At 40.3% G+C, this 24,215-nt stretch overlaps 1 protein-coding gene and 1 long non-coding RNA gene across 4 annotated transcripts in view; one reads left to right on the top strand and one right to left on the bottom strand.

Annotated features, from left to right (window-relative positions):
• The window catches only part of LOC124185443 (small conductance calcium-activated potassium channel protein), a 155,458-nt gene that overhangs the window by 44,992 nt on the left and 86,251 nt on the right, over positions 1–24,215 (top strand). The window contains exons 4-5 of one of the 2 annotated variants that reach the window (XM_046576230.1): positions 2,985–3,258; positions 16,014–16,217. In XM_046576230.1, the coding sequence (XP_046432186.1) occupies positions 2,985–3,258; positions 16,014–16,217 (478 nt within the window). The remainder of the gene's footprint in view (positions 1–2,984; positions 3,259–16,013; positions 16,218–24,215) is intronic. The other variant, XM_046576231.1, reaches the window with a different exon arrangement.
• LOC124185450 overlaps positions 1–24,215 on the bottom strand; it is a 157,378-nt gene that overhangs the window by 61,636 nt on the left and 71,527 nt on the right. The window lies entirely within an intron of this gene.

The following is a 24,215-nucleotide window of genomic DNA, read 5'->3' as shown; positions in this document are numbered from 1 at the left end:
CGATGGTCCTTGGCATATTTCGTGATTGACGCACGACGATGTTCGCAAACCTAACTTTTAAAAGCGTGGATATACGCATTGCGCGTTTCATAAAAGTAAAATGCAATGCGCTATAGGAAGAAATTTTTTCGTCGGGCGTACATTTTCCTCGATGTCTGCTGGCATATTTCCAGAACTTGTTTACACGGTGAGCATTATCGCCGTAGCGTTTTTATGGAAGTTAAATTTACTTTCATAATTAAATTTCACTCGCGTTGCTATTAAGTATGTACCTTCTTCAAAAATCCTCCCCTTACACAGAAACAATGGATATTAATTCTTTGAGAGTACGTATCGGGATGTTCGAAACTCGGCTACTTCGTTGGTAAATCGATCGCTTATCAAACTGCAAACAATTCTTTAAAGCAATAGAACTATTTTCACATTTTTTATTTTTCTACGCCAACGCGTTGTGACGTTAGAAAGAATAGTGAAGCAGGATAAGAACATACGTCAGTATAGCAATTCCAAAAATATTTACACTTCTCAATTTCATAAGATATTCGCAACACGTCGTCTCAGATAAGAACTGAACCCTAGAACGATAACGGGGCGGGGGGGGGGGTTATAAAACACCCCACTCGAATTTAAATTTCCCGCCGCAAGAGAACAGCATACGATTTCTAACCTTAGTAAATAACTTATCACCACTTTTGTGGAACTTACGCGAAAAGTTTTTTTAGCGGGCGTGATTCTTTATTAAAAAAACCAAGAAAATGAGATCCCATAACACCCTTAACGATATGATGTACCCAAGAGATGGAATTTACAAGATTGGGGCGTCTTTTCACCCTCCCGTTGGCGGAATAGGTAAAAAAAAAAAACAAATAAATAACCTCACCGTTCTAGGGTTAGTGAAAATTTTAGCAAACGATTATCGAATTACAAACCCTGCTAAAACCCTGATTTCTTATATATCTCCAAAATAAAGTACTTGTACGGAGATTCAATTATCACAGCGAGATTTAACAAGTCACCAAAACGTTCATTGAATGCTGAGAAATAATTTGAAGCCTACTTCACGGCGTCCGACCAAGCGTAGACTTTACTACTAGCTCGGGGTGAGTTCAAGAGTTTCGTTCGAGTCGCGAAGAAGGCGCAACGAAGTTCTGGCACTGAAGTATGTAAGCCACGTATCAAGATGAAAAAGTTGTCAACATTTTTTCACGCGATTCATGCGTAACTTCAAGTGTGCGTAAAGATGTGAACTCTTGATCGTGATAAATCGTCGAATTCTCGAAGGAGTCGCGTAGATTTCACTGAAACTCTGAAAAGCCGTAACACGCCGGAGATCCGTGGAGGTGCTGAGAAAAATTTCATCAGTTATAGTTACTATAAAATTCCGTTAAAATGGATGTGATTACAAAAACGGTTTACATATGTCTTAAATTGTAAGAAAATGTGGTACGAGTAACTATTTCGCGTAATTTGATGTGTCGATAATTTTTTGGCTATATTCTGACGGTGAGATGATTGGAATTTTTACAAATTTTCAAATGCTTGTCTTACACGCTGGGACGGGTCGTTATTTCGCGTTTGAATTAACGAGGTTATCCCCTTGAAGAGGAGCGTCCACCGCTCGACCGCGACTCACGTTCGCCGATAGACTGACGATAACACCCATCGGGAATCTATGTAGTCACGAGATAAACGCTTGTAGAACTCGAAGCTATTGAAGAACTGTCGTACAACGAACCTCGTCGTTTACGACAGCAATTATTGGCTATATGCGAGCCAATCTGCTCCTGCGCAAACCTATCACCATAACACCCGCAGGCATAAGTATGATGAACTAGCCGGTATGGATTTTCTATACGGGAAAAACTTTTCCCTCTAAAATCAACATCCCGTTCTCCGAAGTACTATATGTTCAAGCCCAAATATTTCATTGTCTCCCTATTGGCTTGGTGCAAATATTTGCGACGACGGGTTTTAGTGGCAGATTGAATGAATTGCATGGTTCCAACCTTTTATGGGAAGATATTTATTGCATAAAAATTATTCGGTTTATTGAAATGATTAATTATCGTTTATCTTGAGAAACACTTGTCACGCAACACACAATTTCGTCAAATAGTTTGATCAGGTTTAAGAAATATTTTTTTTTCTTCAAATTAACGAGCTCATGGACACCATTAAATGTTATTATTTGATAAGATGGATAGCACTTTTTTAAATTCCAAGAAATTGTGAATATACTGTCTGATAGAATGAACAGAAACTATTTCTTTGCATTACTTGACGCGTTTTCAATTCAAATGAGAATGCATTATTACATCGTATCGGAGATGCGAAGTTTAGGAAAATTAGATATTGATCGAGTTGTAGTAAATTCCTGACGATCATCATATCTCGACAGTCCGACTCGCGAAGTCGAAACTCTTACAAAATCGAACTAGCTCACGTTCGTAGGAAAAGTAGAAATCTAGTAGTACAAAGAGAACCGATGAAACGAAAGCTGGGAAAATCCAATTTCACAAAATCAAAGTTGATATCGGATCAGGTTTCAAGTATCGTTTACCACGCCGGTTGGCACGGTTTCGCGCGGGAATTTACGGCGTCTTTGCCGACTATATATACGCGTAATCATACGGCCGTACGTCGTTCGCCAACGCGCTGACGAAGACGCTTACTTCGAGCTCCGTTTCAACGTGAGGAAGACTGTGAGTACGTCGCACGGAATCTCATTATCCATACTTGACGTAATAATTTCTGTACCGCGGCTGATTAAATTGACGGTCCGTCGTGTTATAGTACGAGAAGGTAGCCTTCTCGATTCTGATGAATCTCGAAAAAGCTCGAAAAATCTCTGCAAGCTCGGGGAAAGCTAGTAAAAGCTCGCAAAAGCTCAAAAAGCTTCGGAAAGCTCCGTGAAAGCTCGAACGGTTTAAAAAATTGTAAAAGATGGAAAAAGCTCCCAGCTTATATCCTATTTTCTGCCAAAGGGAAAGCGTCAGGAGCGGGCATCACTGCTGCCCCTGTCAATCGGCCCCGCCACCGCCGGTCTTGGTGACGACATCGCCGAGCGCCCGGATAATCCGGCAAAGCTCGCAGCCGGAAGCATCGGGTTGCTGTTGTACCGGATGTTGCTGCCCCCTGCACGGAGGCGCAGCACCTAGCGCAGCCTCCCTGAGACAACTTCGCGAACCTGGCGATGGTATCGCCGGTATCGCCGCAGATTCTCTGCGGATCAATGGCGGCATCAGGCAATTCCGGCAGGTAAGCTCTCTCTCTGCACACCCGTCAATTCTCAACCGTTATTTTCTACTTTACCGGTCGAGTCCCGGGCTCGTTCATATACAGACGTGTAGGTTTAGGGCGCCTCAGCATAGATATACATATAGATTCGATTTACAGGTGAATCTGAAGAAATATAACTGTGAACCATTTTGCCCATAGCGAAAGATTTAGTTTTATACATAGGTTTTGTTTTTTAATTACACATTGATTACTCATACATTTTATACTTAGTTACTACTGGGTAATGTGTCGAACGTTCTTTTTGTGTACGTCAAAACTCTGTGAAATTGTCATTTATTTCCTTGCTTTTCTGCTTTATTCACTCTGGCACAAGCAAAGTATAAAACTACTAATTCAATACGCGTCTTTTTAACGGTTACTACTAATTTTTTACACCTTTCGTTCACTGAACGTGGATGCCGTGCACATCACAGCACAACTGTCGAATCAAAATATAATCTGTCAAAACAAATTTAGAGTTGTTCCCCGTGTTGAGTAAAATGTGGAATTCGTGTATAATAAAGGGATTGTGGAATTACATCCGAGAACAAAGTTTTTTTAAAATTTCATTACACTTTGGTTGCGAGTAACGTAGCGTTGCGTAAGTTATTCTTACGAATATTTCATTGCAATTACTGCTTGAGAAGATGGAATTTTTGACCCGCGGATACAGAAATATCAACGTGCAGACAGCTGCTCCCTCATTGTCATTCATTTCATCAAAATTACAAAAATTTCGTACAAATTTATTTTTCAAACCCTCTCTGGTGAAATTGCAGACGAGCCTCGTTCTGTAAGCTTACTCTTCGAGGCAATTGCCTGCGGGGAATTCACAGTTTTTTTTTAACAAATTTCCTGGATATATATATGTATAATGTATATATACCTGTATTGACGAGGGTGAATAAAAAACACGGAACAAAGAAGGCAAACCAGAGATATACGCCTGTGCTGGTACTTCGAAATAACCGTCACGCTTTGGCCATCAATTGAAATCTTGAATCGAAATGTTGGAATTGAAAATTTACGAGATTCACGAGAGGAAACATTGCGTTAGGTTCACTACCTCGGTAAGTTAGTCTTAATCCCGGAAACTGGTGCTAATCAAAATTTTCACCAAGTTTTACACCGCTCTAGTCGTGCAGGTGTACCGTACGCTTCGACGTAATTGTATTTCACAACTTTACTCTCCTCCTACTGCACGTATAAGCCTATCTGTAGGTAGACTTACTTTGCTTAAGCTCTAATGACAATTAGGAAACGCTGAAACTAACTGAAATTATTTATAACCGCACAGACCGTTGCAATTTTCAACCTAGCGAAACGTGCCTCGCAGTTGTAATATTTATTCATAGACAGTCAGCGAGCTGAAGGAAATATATCTCAGAAACGTTTCGGTTTTATTATACAGTTGTAGTTTGAGAATTCGATTAAAAATTCTTGATATTTCAATTACGAGACAAATAGCTTTCTCCGACCTATCTGACGGGTGTAATAAATCTACGAAAAAAAAATAAATAAATAAAAAAAAAGAAAAATACTGAAAGATAAGCGTCAAGGTGTTATCAATCCGCAAACGAATTGCCTGTCGGTGAAAATGGGGGAATTGAAGAAGGAAGATACTGGTATTTTCTGCAGCCAATCAATGTACCCAACGTCATAAAAAAAATTCAATCTCGCCTCGAGCGGGATAACGGTATGTAATTAACAAGGCGTTTGAAAATTTCAAAGTTTTCCTCCGTGTCTAATTAATATACGCAAATTGGGTTCCATTTGATGGTTGCATTCCGAGTCGCGGTCGGTTCAAGATACAATTTTAACCCTATCAGCCGAGGTTTCATCAACGAGAAAAGTTAGATCAACGGTCTCGAGGCGATAAAATAATCGTCGAAGTATTTTTCGCGGGGTAAAACAAAAAATTAATTCCCATTCAAACGGCCAATTGTCCACATAAGGCTCGATTCGCGCGGTAGGCAATGCTACATTTGACGCATTACGAAAACACGCAATGAAATTATTACCTCCACATTTGAACAAGTGTAAGTCACTGCAAAGCCGCAAGCAGTCAGGGTGAAACATTCGAGAAGTTTGTTAGTTTAATTATCTCGAGGGCAGGTTATTCCTCGGCAGAGAAGAGGGCCGGAGGGCGAGAGGCCGAGAACCCTCGAGGGTCGAGAGGCGGGGGAAGAGAAGGGGGCGGCGAAGGAGGAAGACGCCGTGCAGCCACGTCAACCTCTTGGCGGAAGGCCAACGCGCTGCAATCGTCTGACACCCAGTGCAAATTATGAAATCACTCCCAAAGCGGGAACCCTGCAGGGAACGAACGCGACTCGACGTTCGCCCCACGTAATCGCTACTTTTTTCCGCCTCCCTTCGAGCAACCCCAACCGACAGACGAGTCTAAGGGAGGCTTGACACGAGCGTGGCGTTTACGAAGGAGTGAGCGAGCTTTCAGTCAAGTCCGCGTCATGTCGCTTCTTTCGCGTGATAAAACGGTAAACTATCCAGCCACCTCGTACCTTGTTTGGATGAGAAGCTTCTCGCAGCCTTTGAACGAAGGTTCTTTCGCCTGTGCACTCAGTCGGCTCTTTCATGTATGAAATCGTTCCGTCGGTCAAGAAGAAACAGTGACTTGATCAACTGGCTGGTCAACTGAGACGGGAAAAAAAAATCAGCGATAGTTGTTAAGCCAGTTTCCCAGGTTTAAATTACGTTTCTCCTACACGTCTCGAACCATTCATGTATCGTTTGTTCTTTTTTTGTTTTTTATTGCATTCTGTACGTTAAGAGAATGCAATTATTATTACACATCAGGCAATGTTTTGGAATCAATAAATTATCGAAATTCATTCGGGTCGATGTTTTCGCCTCGAACGCACTCGACATCGAATTAATCTACACCTTTAGAGTTATAGTGCGATATCCCATATCGTTGAGGTGATTAGATCAATTTTTCTAAAACCTTGAACCACGACGACGCGACGGTTACCCGATTTTCACAAACGTTATCTGCTGTTTACCCTTCCGTCGTAACGACGATTTAACGTCCTTCTAATTCAAGATTACCGGAACAAACGGGATAATCCTAAGCAACGAGGCCAAAGGCTCCGCTCTAGGCACTCTAACTCTAAGGCACGACCCTTCCATCGGCCACCCCAGCGTCTCGCGTACCCTTAGCAAATTGGATCCGAACTTTAAGACGAATTTGCATTCTTTACAGCCCCTGTCGCAGTAGCGAGGTTGTGTTTTATCTTCGGTGAAAATTCTCACACCGCGTTATTTCGAAAATATCCGACAAGCGAACACGCACAAATTTCAAAGCTGAGTCAGCGAACTGTTCGTTTTCCCTCAGGCGGTATATTATCCTCTCGTCGGATAAAAATTCGTTGCGCCAGATTTCTGTTCGTTGAAATATACTCATACACACGCACACACATGCATCAGTGACGGACTCTTGCAATATTTTATTACCCTCATGACTTTGTAGATTGTGATGATAAGAATGGCGCAAGCTTTCGGTACACTCAACAAAGTTTTTTTTTTCCCTCATATTTTTCGAAAAAGAAGCTCAGCCTTTGATCCGCGTTACTACCAACTGCACGGATAATTTCGGTCAATCACTGCACAATTCCAAATATACCGACATCAATCCATGTCGCTTGTTGGTAGAGGTACTCAGCCTTTCAATGCTGTCCGAAAGCGACTTTGATCATCAAACAACTTTGATGGGAAGATAAAAGTTTTTACTGTCCAGATGTTTGAATACCGCAGTTTGCCCACGCTTTCATATACAACAAACGGTAGCCGTGTGAGATGCGCTTTCAAAATTTCGAACATAATTTATAGAAAGTGTTTTCTTTCTTGGCTGATGACTGATGCGGTTGGCTAAGGTTGTTTATTTTTCCAAGAGTGCGCCGTAATCATCGTCGACGTTCATTCGCTGCGTCATTATACGTTGAAATTCTAATACTTCATCCCAATTTTAAACAATCGGAAAATCGTATTCTTTCTGGCAACATCTCCAAGCTCGAGAGGAAAAATAAAGTTCCATCGAGTAGGCGGATCTGAGGTACACGGTTATTTTATCGCCACGGCGGTTTCCGATGCGACGAGATTCTTTTTAAACCGGAGGTCGCTCGACCTTGTCGTGACAGAAGTCACGGAGGATTTGGAGTTGGAAATTTGTTGCACGCTCGTCTCAAAATACCGCGAGCTTTTTGTATCGCAATAATTTCTCCCAGATTTTAAGAGTCATCCACTTGAATGCGGTTGTGACCTCATTATATAACTCAACCTTAATTACCCAAACGTAGTTACGGACCATCAACAACATTGATATGAGAAAGTTAATCGTGTACCAACTTTTCGAATCAGATATCGAAAGACGAGATTCCTACTATTTAATTATTTTTTTTCCCCCAAATTTACTCGAGTCAACGGGGATCAGGAACTGAAGGACACTCGGCAAGGGTGATCCATGGTCACGAGCTGGTACAGGTACTATTTCAAACTCCTCAATCACCCGCGGTCAATAAAGTCTCATTAGGGAAACAGAAGTGGGATGCCGTTAGTAGCTCTAAGGGGAGAAAATACTGCTTCGGATCTAGACGGACAGCCTTTGCCGAAATATCCATGTCAGTTTTGATCAATAGCACACCCTCGCGCGAGGGATGCTTCGAATACCTTTCACGGACGAGCAGACAAAGGAGAAAATATTAATACCTCTAATACGCGTTCACTGCGAAGGCCTGGCAGATAACTCCGTGTATCTTATTGCATTCTTCACCCCGGGATCAATGTTCTCAAATGCGGATCATCCCCTAATTATTAAGTGGTTGAAAAGCAATAATGTGCCTTCGTGCGTTTGTTGTTTCAAAAGTTTGTAATTTGGGTTCGATGAAGTTTTTACGAAACTTTGATATCTCGGTTATTTCTAATTACGCGCTGCTGCGTATCTTGTTACGAATTGCAAAAGAAGTATTTTGAACTTTCGTAATTCGGTTGAGGGATGATTTATTTTCATTTTTTTTTACAATCTTCGAAAATTCTTTCCCGTTCCCTTTCATCGGAGGATAAGTAACTAAGAGTGAGTATATAGCCGAGCTGGAGCTGCTTTCTTGGTTCAATCGTCTCCCCTCCAGCAATCTCTGATCGTCTTAAAAGCTCCAAAACTTTTCGACTTTTAAATAACCCTTGACGAACAACCTTTCCGTACTTTTTATACGGAATAACACACAGATTTATTCATTGTACACAAAGCTCTCGATATCAACTTTCACCCGGCTGAAATTGCGGCGATATTGCAAAAACTGGGGTAAAATTAATTTTTGGTTTTTTTTTTCATACATTCCTAAATTTCCATCACAATTAAGTCATTTTTAAACGCTGATGCGTGCGTTTTACGCACGTCATATGCTTTTGATCCTTCTTCCATCTACCAGATTGAGTCCAAATCTATCGAAGCACAGTAGGATAACAATGGACAAACAATTAAATTATTCTGACTGTGGTCAAGAATCCATTACACATTTGTTTTAACTGAATCGGAATCTGCTCGAGAAGAAACCTGCAGAGGAATGACTCAACGGTATTTTCTTATCGTCAGTTTCCAGTTATACAAACGAACGCGTACCGAACCTTTTACCGGAAATGAATCGTCCGAATGAGACAATTTCAGGGAAAACTCTTTACACGGAAGCAGTAAGAATGGCGACTGTGCGGCAGCTAAGATGACAGTAAAAGAGTCTTAGAAAATAAAACCTGTACCATGCCGGTTGCACGTTCTCTCAAAAGAGGCAATGCCTGCTCTACAAACGCTGAAGATAAAATGGTAACCGTCCCGGAATCGTTTATTTTACAAGAATAGCTTCGCGGTTGTTCTACAGACAGAGTCGATGCTTTTAACGGTGAAATAAAGCTGAAAACTCGTGAATTATAAATCGTGCCATTTTCCGTAGTCACGAACGCGTGTTCAAATGTCAATAATTGACTCTCATTGGTCGCTTAGACTCTTCGAGATATGGATTTTATCTTCTTCGAATATGAAAGAGAATTTACAACTTACCGTACGCCTCTGATTAATGCGTCTTGAATCGCTGCCGTTTCCCGGGGAAATAACAAATTCTCACGTGTCACAATTTTGAGGTAAGAACTGAATCATCCGCTTGGCACAGCGCCACGCTACCTGCAGGACGTTAGTTATTCCTGAGAAAGTACCACTTTGATATAATATCGCGAGGAATAGGGATGGTGTTACTCGAGAAAATATCGCACCTCCGTGTCGTATGAAATAGCGGGATGTACATGCAGCTGCACTCGGGCAGCTTAAAAGCGTGAAGAGAATATTCAAGCCAAAATTATATAATTCTGTAAGAAGGGCTAGAGGATTAACGATTCAATGATAATTCGACACCAGAAGCACCGTTACCGAAAATTGTCCTAGATTGTACATTAATACCGAGAAAAAAAAAAAAAACAAACAAAAAACGAGTGAACATAAATACGAAGTGGTAAAAAAAGAGGGAAATGCAAAGAGTGTACGGAAATATGAAAATGATGCATGTGTCACACGTCTACTTCTTTTTTTTTTTTTAGAGAGAGGGAGTTTTCACGCAGGGGTGCAGTTTTCTCCGTAGTTTCAGCAATGTTTTACGGCATCGTATTGTAGTTATCATTGGTATCGAATGTGAAAAGAAAGAGCTGCAAAGCCTTGTGTAATGGGAAAAAATGGACGAGGAAAAAGTCAGAGGGGTTTATAGACTGCAGAAGAAAATGGGGAACGCCGTGGTTCAAAAGACGCAGGGGAATACCGAATGGGTTAAATGTAGCTCTGCGGTGAAATCACAAAGCTCAGCTTAAGCTTAGGATCGGTCTGGCGGTGGTTTCACTAACGAAAAATCCACCTTCTTTTGCTTTGCCGTTTCACTGTATCCATAGGTTAAATCTGTTACGTTTCCCTTCTCATCCGCATAAAAGGGATAATTTGCGGCTTTCTCGTGCACCGAAACTAATATTTGTTTGAATTACCGGAATTCCAACGTTGCAAAATATTTTTTTAAATAATCTTACGAGCGTTCTTTCTTGCTTTTTTTTATTTGATTCAAAAACAGCGACGAAGGTGGGCATTTTTGTACCGATAATCACCGAGTTATCGTTCGCTTGGCGGCCGTAACTATCGTCGTTAAAGATCGTTTAAGTAAGCTTCTAACGTCGCCTCAGAGGCAAGGGCCCGGAGTCAATCGAGCGGGAAACGGAAATCAACAAGGCAGCAAGGACAGTGAAGCGTACGGAACTTGTCGAAAGAAAAAACGTTGAAAAGAATTTTACGACACGCGAAATTTTGCGAACGTCAATTTTTTCCCCTTCGATTTGTCCGTGCATATAAACGAGACATTAATCACGACGAGGGTGTTGGTTCGTTTCTCTGTTTTTTTTTTTTTTGAATTTATTCTTTTATGCCGTGCGGTTGTGAACGCGTAACAATGATGGGAAAAAATACTGATCATTAACAAATATTTGAATATATAACGAATTCCACACGTTCGCCTAAATTGCAATATATATGCACGATCGAATAGAAAAGCTACGTCCGCGCGAGCTTTTTCAAATCGTGGAAATGTAAACCTAACGTTTATACGCGGTTTCAAAATGAAAAATGTCAATTCACCCTGCGTGTATGTGAATTTGTTCTTTTCCGTTTCTTTTTTCTTCTTTTTCTTTGTCAACGAAAGTAACACGCACGAAGAGTCGGTCTTTTTGCGTTGGCGGCGTCATGTACACGCTTTGACAGAGTAAAGGATCAAAGAGAGATAAAGTTCGTTCGCTATTTTCCGCGAATCACACGTGAAAATGGAACGACGGAACTGGGATCGGAGGACAAAAGACCGCCGCGGAAAGTCCGCATCGGAATCCGTGAAAGCTTGCGCATCTGTCTATCCTCGATTAATACCCGAAGTTTGCCGGGAGAAATAATCGATCGATTTTAGTTCTGGGTCGTTGATTACTCGACTTTCGTTTTGGACGTGAGGTACTCGCGTCTTAATTTCGAACCAAAGCCCGCGACCAAATTCGATTCACCTTGACACCTCAGGCAGGCTATCGGCACCCACTTCCTGACAACTGTTGCACGTCGGAATCGACGAGACGCACCGAGGCTTGCTGACTAACCTTGGCAAAAACAGGATCGTGCAGCAGTGATAGTATAAACAACTATAGCGATAACAGCCTGCGAATTCCTCGCGGTCTGAATAAAGAACAGATAACGCGATGAAAATCAGGCTAAAGTGAGAACGTTACTTCGTCTAACGCACGTCACGGAATTTATGTTAAAATCTTAACAATGGCGCAATGTTTCCTGGTTCGTACGATATATTCCCTCGAGAATTGTAAACGTACATAATAATATGCAAAACTAGAGAAACTCTGAGAAGGAATATTACAATCCCGGCCAAAGTGTGAATAACCGCAGTACCAGTACCGATGATTATAAATTGTGACAAAAGCTCTCTCGAGAATAATCAAGGTGCTTTAAAAACCATTGTTATACTCGTTATCTCTGTTCAACAAGCTGAGCTATATCGGTGTACATACCTACACAATATACATGCCAAGAATATAATTTTGTTGAAGTGGAGTCGCGTTAATTAGCATAATATTTACCTTCAATTTTCCGTACGATATATATGTATACATATTATATTATACTCGTATGCAATCAATGTGACAATCGTTCATATGTACGGTGTATGACCAATCAGTATAAATATACACAAATTTTCATCACTGCTTATTACTGTTACGTTATAGAATAGCGGTGTAGCTCAGATACTTACTATACAAATTCTTTACTTCTATGATGTTTCTTTCCTCACTATTTTCCTTTACGAATTAACAACGAACGCTTACACAGGTTAATTTATTGGCTTACCGGTCCCCGTGCATTTATTCCTTCTCATCCGTGCCTCTTTCTTTTCTTTCTTAAATCCATCGGAATTATTAAGGCCAGAGTTGCCGTCGAAAAGAGCAGACAATGTTTTTCGGGAAAAGGATTTCGTCCGACGCTTCACGCATTCTTGCCAGCAAATATCTTGATCCGTCCAACGGACCCTCGCAGTGGACGCAGCAAAGCCGCTTTCGAGATTTTCCCAGCTCTTCAATTTAAACACCGAGTCGCATTTCCTGGGGGAATTTGGCGGATTTTTTTACAGATATATTTTTTTTTTAGCTGTCATTTGTTTTCCATAAATTTCCATTGATTCGTTTTTTAACGATTTATGGTGTAACGATATTATTTTTCCATTTTACTTTTTTCTTTCTTTAATCGAATGCCTCTGGTGTAAGCGCTCGTAAATTCGATGTGTTTCTGTTTCATCCACAGCGTGTCTATTACAATCATTTAAGTGTTAATCTATCGTACTGACAGCTATAAATTAGATTCTCATACACCTATATGTGGTTTCATTTAGCATATATGAAAGGTATCGCGATGTGTCCACGGATTTATTGGTTCAGAAAGATTCACCTCGTTATTTAAATAGCCAATTTTCAAACATGGCTCAAATTGAAAAGATACAGGAAAAATGCAACTGTGAATTTGAAGTAGAGAAAAAAATCTCGGACACATCTCGATTGCCACACACAGCTTCGCAGATTTAACAATGTATTTCAGTGTCTACACAAGTGTAAAATTCTTCCTCTACTTTTGTCTACTGAATGTTCACCGTGTCTTCGTTCCACCTAAATGTATGTATATATGTATGTTTGTTATATACGTGTGTTGTACATTAGCTACAATTATGCAATTTTCATAGATGTGAAAAAAAAAGAAACAAATAACTTCGGCAAGACGTAGAAGAAACTTTACACCGCCAATTTCTACTTGACAATCGATTAATGGATAAATGCTTTTTGCACTTCTGACCTTGACTTTAACGATACGAAAGTTCCAAAGTGTCGCGCTTCTTAATTCACCCCTCCATTCGCCGTTGTGCAAAGACGCAGAGCTTCGGTTTACGACAGACGATTGATCAGGGCTTAACGAAGTGACGACTGGTTAGACGAGATAATTGGTTCGCTCAATCGTTCAAGACCCGGGCCGATAATCTGTCGCTAATCACGTTACGTGGCGCTGATTGCAAAGCAAGGAAGATATTCGTTCCGCAACGAACAGCATACACACGTATCTTTGTATGGAAACAGCACGAGTTTCAAGTTCACCGAGCTGGACCGACTGATTCAATGTCAACTTTCGGACTACTGGAGTGTTAGCATCAATTTATCAAAAAGAGAGGATCGTACGACAACTCATCGGAATTAAATCAATACTAACAATAAATGCAATAGCTAAAACGTGAGGCCATGAATCACACAGTATAAATAAAGGTGCTTCGCTTTAATTGGATGCACTGAATCACGGTAGAAGTTATTACATAAACAATTCTGTGGACGTCTGCTACTTATTGTTTATTAAATGTGTCCTATGATTTAGCCGCTGTCAATATAATTTTCTTCTTCGATATTCCACGATCATGAAAGAGTATTCAATTCCCTTTTATAAAATCATCCATCTTACTTTGTCGTCAAATTATTGGTTTTATGGTAAGAAGAGTGCCGGGTAGCTCGGAGATCTAATATTATGTTAAATTAAAAGAAGGGACGAAAGTATAACACAGTAGAATGGATCGTCGATATCAAAGGGTTTTATGACATAATCACGAGTCGATAACGCGAATACTTTTTGAAAAATTTAACGAACATCGCTGTCGTTACAGTCGCGAATCATAGTAAAAAAGAACGGGAATCATAAAGTTTGCGAAGCGAACGTGTTATTATATATTATACACGTGTACCTACATCGACGCGGAAAATTCTTTCAGAATCGTTCGTATCCTCCTGCAGCGTTTGGCGTTTTGGTTATTGGCGCGACGTGTTAATATTTTCCATGGCTCCGCGTCTGCATGCCGGGCGATAAAACCAGCGGTACGTAAAATAATAGAAAAGGAAAAACTGCAAAAATGAAATAACCACGTATCGGAATACAGTGATAACTTGCGACAATCCGATCGGATAAGTTCCAGTGGAAGTAATTCGGTTTCAATCGATTTGTCCCATTCACATGCAGAACCGCACAACGTATCTCGCGGTTACCTCTCGTTTCGGACCGCGCGCATTCAACTTTAATTATTTCATTCCCCCGATTCGAAAAAGCTTCCAGATTCTTTTTATATTCATTTTCATCCCGTCCCAGTTTCATCCTTGTTTCTGTTTTTATTCTCTTTATACTTTTACCGGCGACACGAGAGGCTCGATAAATTACCGAATTAGCGAACCCGCATAATCACACCCGGTGCAAATTGTTTCAGTTTATCGTCTATTTCACGGCCCAAGCTCTAATAGTAAGCTCATTTCGAACGCCAGTATGAAATTCCACCCAGCTACTTAGATACTTGATTCAAAATACTGTAATTGGTAATTTGTGTATCGATTTTCCTAACTGCCGGCCACTTACTTAACCCCTATAGAATTACCATGATGTTATGTACCTTTGTGTATAATTATACCTTATTCAACATAGGCAGAATAACGTCTAGATCCTAGTGTAGCCTTTAATTTTTAGGTCAACCCTGTTACGTAACCATTATCGTTGCGTAATGTACGTATGTTTGTATGCCATACGTATATGCGTCGCAGTCGGGTAATCGGAAAATCCGCTTTATCCCATTAGTAAAAAAAAAAAAAAAAATAAAAATGCCTCGTCGTTTGAATCCGCCAAGGGACACGTTGATTTTTACCATTGTAACCAGATTTCAATTACTGAATCAAAAAATCTGACTGACGTCAATTACGTATATTTTAACGATGCAGAAGAATTTATGGAATTCAGTCAATGAGTCGAGTTTGATTGTCAAGAAAAATAGACTCGAAGGATTCGGTCAGCTCGTAATTAATTTCTAACAAGCTTAACTTTTGAGACTAGTAAAACAAATTTTGTTGCTAAAAATAACACGTTATATTTTCCAGAATCATACCTCGATCAAAAGTAATCTCACGGACATTTCATAATTCAGACGTTTCCTTTCAAAACAGTTAAAGCAATTTCGAAAAAGGCTCTGAATCGTTCATTTTTGTATACATGTACGCGATAAAAAAGCTAAAAATTCGTAAATTTCCCAGAGTCCTGATTATAATATATAAACTCATCTGACTTGTCTTGAAAAGTTGGATCGACAGACGGACATTCGATAAATAATTTCCATAACGTGTGACAATCAATTGATTAAATAATTCGAATCTACTTCAATTCATTATCGTCCATACTAATCGATAAGATAATTTTCACGAGTGAAAAAAGTATCAGCTGCTTTACCGGCGATGGCAATCGAACCGAATGCAGTCGGCAGGATCTGTTTGCGAAATGGCTAGACGTTTTTTTTTTCTTCTTTTTTGAGAATAATAGGGTGAAAGGATTTCACGACCGACCTGCGAGCTACGCATATATGTATGTATGTATATACATATATACGTATGTATGTATCGTATGCAGCGAACATATGCATACTTACGTACGTAGACACAGCGTGTATGTATCTAAGGGTGAAAAAAGGAAATATAGATTCGTACATAGGTATAGGTATATAATAATGTTAAGTGTATCAGGGATCGGTAAGAGATGCAGAGAGGAATAATTGATGAGTATGAAAAATAAAGCGAAAAAAAACCCCCGTAAAAACACCCAGTTTCCCTGGTGGTGCAAATCGTCCTCGACGACGACGACGACGACGACGGCTACGACGCCTCCACCTCCGACTGCTGGTTGTCCTTCTGGCTCTGGCGTCCAGGGCGTCTTGCTCTGTCCGCGCACCCTGTCGCAGGCGCGACGCACCCGACTTCGAAGGGCGCTGACCGAGGCCACCGCGGAGACGGTCACCTACGTCAAGACGGTGGGGAAAGCAAAAAACGAATCTCTACTCACACCAATTCACTGTTCTCACCTGCACTCCGCAATTTGTTACATTGTTATCTGCCCTTTCTTCATTCCGCTCTTATGATATCTCTCTCTCTCTCCCTCTCTCTCTCTCTCTCTCCCTATCTCTTTCGCTCACCTTTTTTCGTAGATAAACAAAATAAAGCAAGGAGAATGAAGAATAAAAGAAACACAAATCTCCCACCATAAGCGCTGTGATTGATCGACGAGGAACTAAACAATTAATTATCCGCCTCGCAGGACAAACTGTTTTTTTTTTTTTTGTCTCCCGCTCCTTCTCTTTCCGTCTTTCACATTGTTCTTTTTGTTCTCGCTAGATGTAATAGTATACGTTTTACTCAAGAATTTTTCTTCCTTTTTCAACAAAATGGCTCAGAACCGTGCAGTTCTTTTTCAAATACTCGTATTGAAAAAAATCGGATATACTTCAATAACTATTCAGAATTTTCAATCGTTCATCTGCACTTCGTGCCATGTGTGTAATTTGAAAGAGGAGAACTGAATTCGGAAAAACGGTTAACAGAATGTAGTAAATCTTGACGTCATAATTGCACTTCCTTTTTTTCTCTGGCCTGGTACAGCCAATTTTAGCCCGTTTGTATGAGCATGTAATACGTGTTTAATTAAAGGGCCTGAGCAGCGTTGAACTCGTTTTTTATTTCAAACCAAAGTAACCTCGTTACGTTGAGCGATACTCGTGGAAAAGAGTTTTACACATAATTCTGACAGCATAGTATTATACACAAAAAAAAGGGGTTGAATTTTTCACCAATTCCTACTACGAATGACAATTCTGCGCGGTGAAGAGAAACGAAAGCACGAGCGAATTTACACTTTCGATATTTTTCACAAAGCCAAGTAACGCGTTCTCTTTTTCTCCTTTACCTTTCTCTTGGTTGTAACTTATATACGATGTATATACAACACACGTAACGGTGAAGCAATTTATTTCTGTAAATTGAGTGGAAATCAAAGTATAGTATAGTTGAAAACGACTTTTGCGGAGTGCAGGTATAGTAGATAATCCAGCGTTACAATCCCGAGCCTTAAAAGCACAACACCGTAGAATTGTACAAGGTCTTGCCTCAACTTGGATGCATTAAACCCTGGCACGCCACTGTCGCACCAGCGATCCCTCTAGACCCCAGATTGCCTATTTTTGTTTTGGTGCATACACCCCCAATGCCTATATATACCTAGATATGTGCAACGTGTACAGCTGATCGCACCGCGTCCTGGTCACTACTCATTATCTTTAATTTCAGGCTCGATTTCAGCTAAAATATCCGCAGGCAAATTATAGAGAGTCGAGTAATAATTGACGTGGTGTTACTTGAAGATGATCGTTCTTCTTAACAATTCGTATCAAAGTTCAAATTTCGCTTCCGTACACCGGATTGGTAAAAAAAAAAAAACCAGTTTCACAAATTAATTAATGACAAATTGGTCGCAGGTAAGGAGAATTTTAAACACATTACCGCTACACAGGTAGATTGTCAATGCCTGGCTGTACACGGCATGAACGACTAGTCGAAACGTAAAACATTGGTATTTTATTGCGAATATAGGACTCGTGTGTAATGTAAAGTGCATGCATGGCTGACGGAACATGTGGAACGCGACAAATTTACCCGGTTTTCCTGAACCCCCACATTTTTCACGGTCGGTGGATCTACTCGTGTATAGATATATATACACAATGACGTGAAAGGTTCGAGGATTCACGGCTCTGAAACAGAGTGCTTCGTGGCCTAGACCCGGGCCGAGCCGATGTGTTTGGTAGGAAGTAATACCGACCATGAAATCCAAACTTGACGTCTGCTGGCCGCGGGCTGTCCGTGCGTTCAATTTCGCTAAGAGAGAGGAGAAGCTGAATACCGAGTTAAAAATACGAAGCTCCGTTTCTCCCGACTTCACCGGGATGAATTTTCTCAATCATCGTCATTGTGGATGAAAGATTTCGTTTTTGTTCGACCGCCGGTACCGTTCAATCGATAACTAATAATGACCGTTTTCGAGGGAGATATCAAATGGCTGAATCACGTAACGGCAAAAGACGCGGGATAAGGAATTTCTTGTAAAGATTATCGAACGAGGGAATTACTCCCCAATTGAGAGAAGAAGCCTGAGAGCGGAGTGAAAGGATCGGGCGGAAATTTTCTTCAAGCACCCCTCGGTTCAACCCTTTTCTTTCTCCGCCGCTCCTCGTTCTTCGGATAGATTTCTACCACGATTTGGTACATCGATCCCGGCAATATTGTTCCGTGATGTCGGTCGCGATTCGTCGAATGCCTTTACAAAGAAACACGACTCTGCAATGATCTAAACGGTCCCTTCTTTCAGCGCGTGCGATTTTCAATTACGGAAACTGATCGATCAAGTATAAGCATGTATCGCGTAACTATACGTTCTCTTCTAATGAATCACTTCACGTTTTGCCTAATTAATTATTCGACAATTGTTGTCAGGCATCACACATCCCGTACTTATACGGATGAAAGTGAATCGCGTGAAGTAAACGACCCTTTAATGTTGGATGACGAAGTCGAAACGATCTTCTTTACTTATCGTTAGTTTTCTAGGACCGCCCGTTGCGGCCCTAAGAAACTGCTCGAAACAGTTTAGCTGCTCTTTGCTTAATTCCCCGTCGTTCAACTGGCCGGAAATCACTTGAAAGCCGGAAATATTTCGATGAACCTGCCGTGATTATCGAGACCTTGAATTCCCGTTATCCGAAGCTCTTCTACTGTGCAGGTGCCGCGATCGATCGCGTTTTTATCATCGCCTGTTTAAACAACGAAAAGAAATTTTTCTCATTAGCACCGTCGATTCCACTCGCTTACGCCCCGTATAATCTTCCCGATAACGAGACGCTACTATTTTTTTTCTCTTTTTTTTGTCATTACTACTCTTATTATTACAAACATTAAAGTATTACAGTATCAATTTCAAAATGTTAGACGCCTACTTTCGGCTGGTTCAATTCCTGTGAGTGAAACCGCGGTTACCGATTTGTCTACTTGAATCTTATCCAGAGAAACTCGCAACAAAGTGTTACAATTCAGACGATTCAAGAGTTTTATTTTCTTTCTTTTTTTTCGTGCTCTGCTTGAGTTATAACTTTGGAAGAAATACGATCAAACTCGGAAAAACATGGCTGTATACGCGGACTTTTGTGCATTTGTTTTTATTGGGAACATACCCGTTAATATTTGTATGCACCGAAACAATTATCGAACGATGCATCGGTGACAAATTATCGAAATTATTTAAACGACACCACACACTGCCAATGATTTATACGTCATAATTGGGCAGCTCTAGCGGTGAATTGTTACATAAATGTTACATCATCTGCATCCCGCAGTCGAAAATTCGATCGACGTTTATCGTAAACAATCCTTTGAACTAGTTATTGTTGCTAACTTATAGTGTCTTTCACCAAACGTTACGCGTTCGTGTGAATGCGAGCGTCTATGTGTATGACATATTATATTGTGTCCATTATACATATTATCATTATAACTGAACAGCACGATCTATTTCTGCAGTCCCGTACACGTCACGTAATAACGATACCCGCCAAAGTAGATTACTGTGTGATAATTTAGATAAATATGTATATACAATAAAATAGAGAGAAGGTACAGGCTGTATAAAGACGACCTTACATAATCATCGTGCCAGTTATCCGTACATGTGTATTTGTCTGCATGTATACGGGATATGGGGTGAAATAATTGGCTTATGGAGCAGCAGCATCTCCTTTGTTTTCATAAGCTTTGTACCATCTACACGTTATATATCGATGGTTTATACATTTGGGGCTTCAAACGCAAGTTACCTTAATAATATTGTACCCCGTGTTCTTTATCATACAGGTTATATGGATTAAATGCTCTCCCTGCTCTCTTTCACTCCGTCTCAGTGTTTTTCCTGCATGTCGTTGTTCGAACCGAGTAAAATGACGAGGAATAAATTAAAAATCAATCATCCGAAGAATAAAATGCTTTCGAGTGTTCAAAAAACAAAAGTTTATACACTACCGGAGGGTATCGTTCAAGGTTTCATCGTGTTATTCTTTGTACACCCACATCAAGTCCCAAATATCCATTTGTAAAGTTTTTCCGTAAGTATCACCCAAATGACTTTGTAAATATTGAGAAAATATTGCCAAGAGATAAAACCATTCGACAGGTTCACGTATGATCGAACGATCGTAAACTTCACGGCTCTGAGACACTCTGACCTTCTCTAAACCGTAACCAGGAGTAATCTATGTTCGGTAAGTTCAGGACTAATAAGAAAAAGTTCATGCAAGCTAATCCAATCACCATAAATGTGAAATAAAAAGTTGAAAGAGGATAAACTAAAATGAATTAAATTACGTAATCGCGAGGGCGCGAAGGATGAGGGAGTGAATTTTTCATAGATTGCAAAAATAACGAATGATCGATTCACGACAAGAGACTCTGTTATTTGTAGCAGACTATGCACCATCTGCTGCAGCGAATTTCAGTGGTATTCGAAATATTGGCATGCAATTATTCTTGCATAATTTTCTCACCAGGATCGTAAACTGCTGGATGATGAGAATAAAGTTAAACCTTGAACTATTCGAATCGCGACGTTTAATGTGTAACACGGTTGCCAGGAGGCAAAATTGCAGATTGTTCCTTTCATAATTTAAGAGAATTTCAAATGCATGTAACGCTTCGAACAGTCACTTAGTTGTTGGTCATAAACTTGGAATTATCGTCTGGGTCGAATGCGAAGTATATACGTATAGTAAATATATGTCTACAGTATGCAAGCACTAGGGCCAGCTAGGTAATAAAGTTTTGGCGCGATGCAAGTTTATTACAACTCGTAAGTCGTCCACAAATAAAGCTGCGCGCGTTGCAGGTCGATAAAAAGTTTTTCGTTGTTTACGTTTTTTTGTTCACCTCAGCTACGTAATTTTTTCCTTTTACTAAGATACGTGAAATCACTCGTTTCGTGCTTGCACAATTTTTTTCAAAGCCGCCGATGCCACCGGATGATGATTTTAATCTGGATTAAAGTATTACAACATACAACCTGCGATGTAGAAATACGCCGCATATTATGTATCTTGAATTTATTCTAAAAATTATAATATTATGTTTTTACTAGTGACGAATTTTTCTAAAACCAACTTCGGTCTAAAGACTCATCGTTGCTTCGTCAACTTGCGCATCACTGTCTTAGGATCTCGAGCTCGCTTTCCAGATTAAAGTTCACAGAAGCGAATAAAATCATTAGCTGAAAGCCATCGTCACTACCCGCGGGATTCAAAGCGCAATGTCTAGCTGAATTTTAAAACGAAGAGAAGGGTGAAGCGAATGGTGAACGAGGGGGGTGAGAAAAAGAGAGAAAAAATAAAATAGACAATTTATCTTCACCTCAAGGATCCTCAACTCCCTTCCACGTAATCTGACTATGAATTTTATGAAGCCACGACGAAAGGCTCTGCATATATATGTGTGTATATACTTGCTAAAAATGTGAGGAAAAGCAAAAGGCACGTGTATGTATAATGTATGTATATGGCCGAGTTTCAACCGAATGAAAGCAAAAAGGTTTAAGGATATCTACTCGCGTTCAAACTTTCCTCACCTAAATGTAAAGTAAATCTAAATAATGTCGTGGCACCCCGCAGATGAAAACCAAACCATATTAACGAGAGTTGACTCCATAATTTGACGTCAAGCGAATTAACGACGTGAAAAACGAACTGACCTCGCACCTAGTCAGATGTTATTGATTTTCGACTTTTCGTAATTTAAACAAAATTTCATTAGCTTTGTAAGATATATTACGAGAAACTCATGGGAAACTTTGCTAACTCCAAACTGTACTTAAATCCAATTTTACCCAGATATTTGTCATTCGAAAAATGTTTGTGAATTTGGGCTTGATCGACATCGGAGTCTCGGATATTCATTTTTTTTTTTTTTTTTTTATTTGCAATATGACATTCACCTCCGTCCACGACGCACTGAGATTTTTTACACAATAAAGAGAAAAACAAAGTAGATAAGTAATAACAACAATAACGAAACAACTCACTTTCACGTAGTTTGAGGTAATTTTTTAACCACTACTCGCTGAAATAAATGAGAGAAATTCAAAAGTAGATACCTGCGGTACGACAACTCAGTATTTGCACTTTATCAAGATTCTTGCACGCAATTATCGAACGCGTAGAAAGGCTACGACGCACTTTATTACAACCTGCGAGGACATTTCGTTACTCGGGTCTACGAAGAGAAATTATTCTGAACAATGGCGGAGTTTTCTATTTGCTGACGATTATGAAGATCAAATATTAAGCCGTTTCGAAACCGATAAGGAGGTGAAAATCGATTGAAAACTCCGTCGAATCGAGTGAATTATAGAACTGGAAAATAAGTGAAAATCACTTGAAATAAATCTCGTCGAGCCGTGAAACGTGATTCCTGATTTTCAATGTACCTGCAGCCCCTGGGACCCGCGCATCACTTGATCGAACAAAGACCGTCCCGAACTTTCGGAGAGCCATTGACCGGGCAATTGCAAACATTTCCCGCCGACGCTTTTGAAGTTCGCCCTTCGAAATCCCAATTCGAAACTCATCTTACGAAGTGTGACCTGCACAATTTTTTATAATTAAAACTACAAGCTCGCTCTGCGTTCAAGGGCAATTCAGAAGCCTTATGAAGCGGGTTTCCCGTGCAATTAAGCAAAATGAAGGACCCTCAAGGTCTCTTTGAACCCTTTGCGGCGTTCGCCGACGTACGAAAGGTCCTTCAATTTCTCTGTTTGCATGACCTTTGACGAAGCACCGCAACAAGTGTAACGCAGCCAATGACGTCACGCCGTTTGCTGTGCGCCCTTAAGCGTGGCTGTAAAGATATATTCATATTTGAAAGAAAAACCCTCTCCACAAGCTTGCGATCCTTGGAGAGGTTGACGGTGTTACAAGCCTCGTTGACACGTAGTGCGATATCATTGGAATTGAAAATTCAACGTCGTACAATAATTCGTTTGTGAAAGTATTTTTCTGCCTCGTCAAAGCAAACCTCGAGGGGCTGGAGTAAGAATTTTTTCTTCACGACGTTAAAGTCCGTCGGGAGTTTGAAAAAGTGGGAAAATTATGCATGGGCAACGACCGCGGAGGAAAGTAAAAAATTCACAGTTGAATTGCCGAGACTTGGCAAACAAGTCGGCGAACGAATCTATCGAAATTTAAAAACGGTTCCAGTCTGGCTACCTGAGACAAACAATTTCATACATCCATGTTCATCGGTGAGATTCGTTTAATCTACCGATCATCCGCGTTTGGCTGTGAAATCACATTCGATGTATGCAGTAATTGATTATACCATATACGCATATGTTGTAAATATCGGAGATGTGGGCCTACATATAAAATTTCACATGATTTAATTGATAAATTTTTACAGTTTGGGATGAATAAATTCAACAGTACGTAATATCCACACGCTTCGTAACGAATTGATAATTAATCCGGACGTCTTTCTTCGTTGAATGAATGATCGCAAGTATGATTATTTTCCTTTGATATTAGTTCTGATTTTTCTATTAAGAATGTCCGAACGCGTGCCGAGTGTTTGATGTTAATCCATGACTGAAGCTGCCCGAGCAACGATTAGGCGACGACAGCGCGTGTAACAACGAGTACAATAAGTACTTTCAGCCTGGAGGCATGACGTCGCATACGTTATTTGAAATGCCACGTATGTTTATATGAGTGGGGCTTAAACCGGGATTTAATATACGTTGGCTGCCGAGTATACGGTCCGTGGAGGAAAGTTTAAATGGCTTGCATCGTGGGATGATAACGACGGTCCGAATGGCGAGAGGGAGGGAGGGAGAGAGAGAGAGAGAGAAAGCGCCTTTGTTGAAAGCTGGATTCCCCTAAATCGCGTTT

The sequence above is a fragment of the Neodiprion fabricii genome, chromosome 6, assembly GCF_021155785.1.
Source record: "Neodiprion fabricii isolate iyNeoFabr1 chromosome 6, iyNeoFabr1.1, whole genome shotgun sequence".
Lineage (NCBI taxonomy): Eukaryota > Metazoa > Arthropoda > Insecta > Hymenoptera > Diprionidae > Neodiprion > Neodiprion fabricii.
Note: the sequence above shows the minus strand (reverse complement) of the source record. Positions and strands in the feature narration are given on the sequence as shown.